Here is a 3,919-nt window from a genome sequence, read left to right as displayed (position 1 = left end):
AGATTTAATGTTCGTAAAATTTATGTTCTGACGTAGTTAGGTTATATTCATACCATTAGGGAGATTTATTGCCTATTGATAGTTTATGAATAGAATCAATTGGTAGAGATTTCTTACGATATTAGCAACAATCTTATAAAGGTCTTCTGCGGCATGGTACCGACAGACTTATATAGGTATACTTATACAACGTACTGCTGGGGTGTTTGTTTGTCTTGCAACAAAAGCACTTAGGAAGCAACGAGGGGTGTGTCTGTGTCAATTGAAATTTGACATCCAAAGAGTGCTACTTAGTATCTATTTAGTAATTGAATAAATTAAATTTTGATTTGATTTTGCCATGCTGTGTTGTCTTTACTGCTTTGTGTGCACATAAAAGACAAATAAATAAATATTATGTTTGCTACTTAAACTCTTATAGTGGCCCAGATAGGTTATCAGAATTTTTTTTCTGCAAACTGTTTATGTAAGGTGCCACATTTTATGTATTATATTTGTATATTATTATAAGTTTTAATTGTTAATAACTATTATAAACCTATCGCATAAGTATTACGTACTGTAATAATGTTATGATGATTAATAAATAAATAAACATTTTCCTTTCTTTTTAGGATTAGTGCTACCAATCCAGAAGATGCATAACTTAACCTTATATTCACTTAAGATCTAATTTAAGTTTATCTGTTTATCTAACACTAATAATCTTGGCCCTCATTAAGTTTTCTCACAGCCCTCTATCAAAGGCTCAGTAGTAGGCACGTCCTTCACATTCAACACGTCACTTTCAATTGTTTTTCTTCTAGAAGTAACCCAGTTCCAATAAATGAGTCTCAGCGGATGTGATATCAGGAATACTGTGCTCGATACTAATATGAATTGTAGAGCTATGAGCAGGTAGGGACCGTACACGTGCATCAGTCTGACTGATGTTATTTGGTCGGCCGGTAACTTTGGCTGGACCTGGAAGAATAGGAAATTTTGTTACAATGAACAGATGATCAAACGATTGGATATGCAGTCCTTGTATTTTCAGCGTATACAAAACAGAACCACACTTTATTTTACAGACTGAAACCAGTCCGTGATATAAAATTAACATTCATATATGCTTGAGAAAATAAAAAACGATAAAACGAAAACTTGACAGCTTAGACACGTTTTTTATAAAATAAAAAAATCGTCTCTATTCTATATAGGATAGTAAAGTGCTCACCATGCCAAACCCACTGATTAAATCCCTAAGCGCGTGAGTCTTTATTAATACCTAGACAATAATTGATTCCTATTAAAGTAACGAATTGACCAGGCACTACCATAACGAAGGGTACACGCAATTTGTTGAACTCACAATTTTGAAGTAGGCGATGGGTACTGGCATGTTGGAGTACCGCTGAATGTTGGAGTTGAAGGTCACGTCGGAGACCAGCACGTTCAGCTGCACAGAGAACCTGGTGGTCAGCACCAAGCCGATTATCTGGAAGGATGAAGAAGCAATGGATTTAAAAAAACATTGACATCATAAAAACAAGATGGGAGTATTATAACAGAAAGAGAAACATTTCAATTTAATATTTGATTCTGACATTTTTTTTATCCTTGGTAAATGTTTATCTACTTTCTTCCTGATTTTAAGAATTTTTGGAAAACTTGTGACATTTTCTCAAAAGTTTTTAGTATTTTGATGCAAAAATTCATGGTTTTTTTGTAGAAAACAAAGACAACATTATCTACAAAATCTTTTTTCGCTTCGTTATTAATTCTGTTTCAGTTATTACTGAAGCCAGAAAATATTTAAAGACTACGTTCGACTTCGGGCACAGGCCGATATTACATCAGCTCATGATTAAGAACTCCTATTGCGCTAAATACAGGTCGATTCCAAGAAAATCACATAAGTTAGAAAGTCAGAAATATAAGTAGCTAAAGTAACACGTACCGGCTCTATGATGAACTCACTGCCATGCAGCTCCTCACTGGGGTTCATCCCCTCAACTCGCTCGTACACCGACGGGTCTGCGTCCAAGAAATGAGCGTTGGACAGGACTACTGGCAGACCTGTAACAATTGGATTCAAATTTAAAATTACTGTCAAAAAAACTTTAAGTGTTTATAATAGACGTGCGAGTTAGACAAGCGACGCTATGCGTACTAATAAAAAAACCGTTTCCCCGTGCCGATGACCTTAATAACGGTTGCTTAAGTTTGCTATTTATTATTATTTCTGTCATCGTAGTGGCAGCAGGGAAGTTTATTATCACAGAAAATGCTAATGTTTTAATTAGCTATAACTTACAGAACAACAGCAGTTTTACAGAAGGAGGAGCCTTTTGACTATGAAGCTCTAAAAATATAAAGCTTGAAAAGTAATTGAGGTTATTAATAGATCTAAAATTTGGCCGACAAAAATATACCTAGTTAGCAAACAATGCTCGTTTATATTTCTATTTTTAGGTTTCTTTTATCACAATTGTTTGCGCTTCTAAATGTTTATGAATAAATGACGTAGTAGACATTTTTTAAATTTGTCTAATTATAATACGTTGTAACAAAGTGTTAAATTAATTTATTTAGTATTGAATAATAAGATAATTATATCAACTTAAAGCCCCCAATTGAAATCATGCTGGTGACCATAATATGTTTAAAGTTAGCTTTAACAACTTTTCCAAATCGCTCTCTGTTCCCTGTCAACATCAACCACCAATTTATTAGTACATAATTTATTTATTTTGCTACGGATAAGAAGCAACCTTGTACTTTACTTATAGTAAGTAAAATAAAATATTTCCCACTCACCGTACAAGCAAGGTGCCAAGTCCGACACTCCTTCTAGACAGGTACCCTTGGGACACAAACACTTATTCTCAGGGATCAAACTGTAGCTCTTGTTACTGACTTTGTACTCCAAGCCCTTGCCTCCATACTCCATGGTCTTGGTGCCAACGTAGTCCAGCTCCAAGAACCGGCAGAGAACGTTCCGGTAGATCTTTACAGGTCGCTTAGGAGTCATTTCTGGAGGGTAGCCGACCCTCGTAGGCGTTGGTGAAGGTTTGCATTGGGATCTGAAGAGGAAGAGAAGTTTAATAAGGGATATACCGAAGATGGATGTGTGGTTACGGGATGGAATTTTGAAAGTTCAAGTAAAAGTACAAGTCATTAAACAAAAATCGACAAATCAATTTGCCGAAGAGACTGTAGGATAGTTTATCCTTCTCAAATTTCTTCCCACGAGTAAAGACTTATCTGGAAATACCCTGATAAAGCTGTGTATGTATTTCATCAAGCAAAATAAAATACTTACTTAGTTTCTGGATACCCCCACTGCTTGAGGCCTTCAGCTCCGTTGACCGACCTGATCATGAACTTCTTCTCATCTCGCGTGCTAATCTCTATTCTGTGGGTCGCGTTTTTATCATATAGCTGAAAAACAATTTTATTTAGTATACAATACAATAATATTTTATATTATGAGTGAAAAGTATCTATCTAAACTAGATTTATTAGAAAGTTTCAGCCTCGGAAACCATTTGTAAGAAATTGATAACTGTAAATGAAAATTGAGATCATACTATGAACAATAATATTTCTATCCATATCTTACTCTGTCTAGCAGCCCCAATGTCTTGAAGTTGATCCACTCTGGCAGGTACTGGTTGCCGAGCCTGATAAGCGGCTCGTCGTACCCCCAGAGGTAGTCGTGGGCGGACATGGTGACAGTCGCGTTGCTGCGCAACCGGTCGGCCAGCAGGTTGAAACCAACCTTAGCAAAGTAGCCGTAATCACTCGCTGCAGAAGCCATGCTCTGGAACAGTGAAGAAAACTATTGATTTGTCATTCACAACTTGTCATTACAATGCACTGCAACGGTTGATGATAATTACCCCCCATGTCTTTCATCATATTATGGATCCTGATT

General features: G+C 36.1%; 1 protein-coding gene across 1 annotated transcript; it reads right to left on the bottom strand.

The window, feature by feature from the left end:
- Window positions 1-449: 449 nt before the first annotated feature.
- On the bottom strand, window positions 450-3,013 carry LOC113507554 (scavenger receptor class B member 1-like). Its single transcript, XM_026890410.1, has 4 exons — window positions 2,800-3,013; window positions 1,940-2,058; window positions 1,352-1,477; window positions 450-963 (listed from the first exon to the last, which is right to left on the bottom strand). Exons 1-4 carry the CDS (start codon window positions 3,011-3,013, stop codon window positions 718-720), a joined length of 705 nt encoding a protein of 234 aa, XP_026746211.1. The 3' UTR covers window positions 450-717.
- Between the last annotated feature and the right edge of the window lie 906 nt (window positions 3,014-3,919).

This window comes from Trichoplusia ni, unplaced genomic scaffold (genome assembly GCF_003590095.1).
Source record: "Trichoplusia ni isolate ovarian cell line Hi5 unplaced genomic scaffold, tn1 tig00002630, whole genome shotgun sequence".
Lineage (NCBI taxonomy): Eukaryota > Metazoa > Arthropoda > Insecta > Lepidoptera > Noctuidae > Trichoplusia > Trichoplusia ni.
This window is presented reverse-complemented; position numbering and strand designations above follow the sequence as displayed.

Bases quoted from the DNA above. Each gene is read 5' to 3' on its own strand.
- LOC113507554 (XM_026890410.1), bottom strand. From the start codon at position 3,013: ATGACTCCTAAGCGACCTGTAAAGATCTACCGGAACGTTCTCTGCCGG. The intron at 2,059-2,799 runs GTGAGTGGGAAA...CAATTGTTACAG, and splicing joins CTTGGCACCTTGCTTGTACG to GTCTGCCAGTAGTCCTGTCC. The intron at 1,478-1,939 runs GTACGTGTTACT...TCATCCTTCCAG, and splicing joins GTGAGTTCATCATAGAGCCG to ATAATCGGCTTGGTGCTGAC.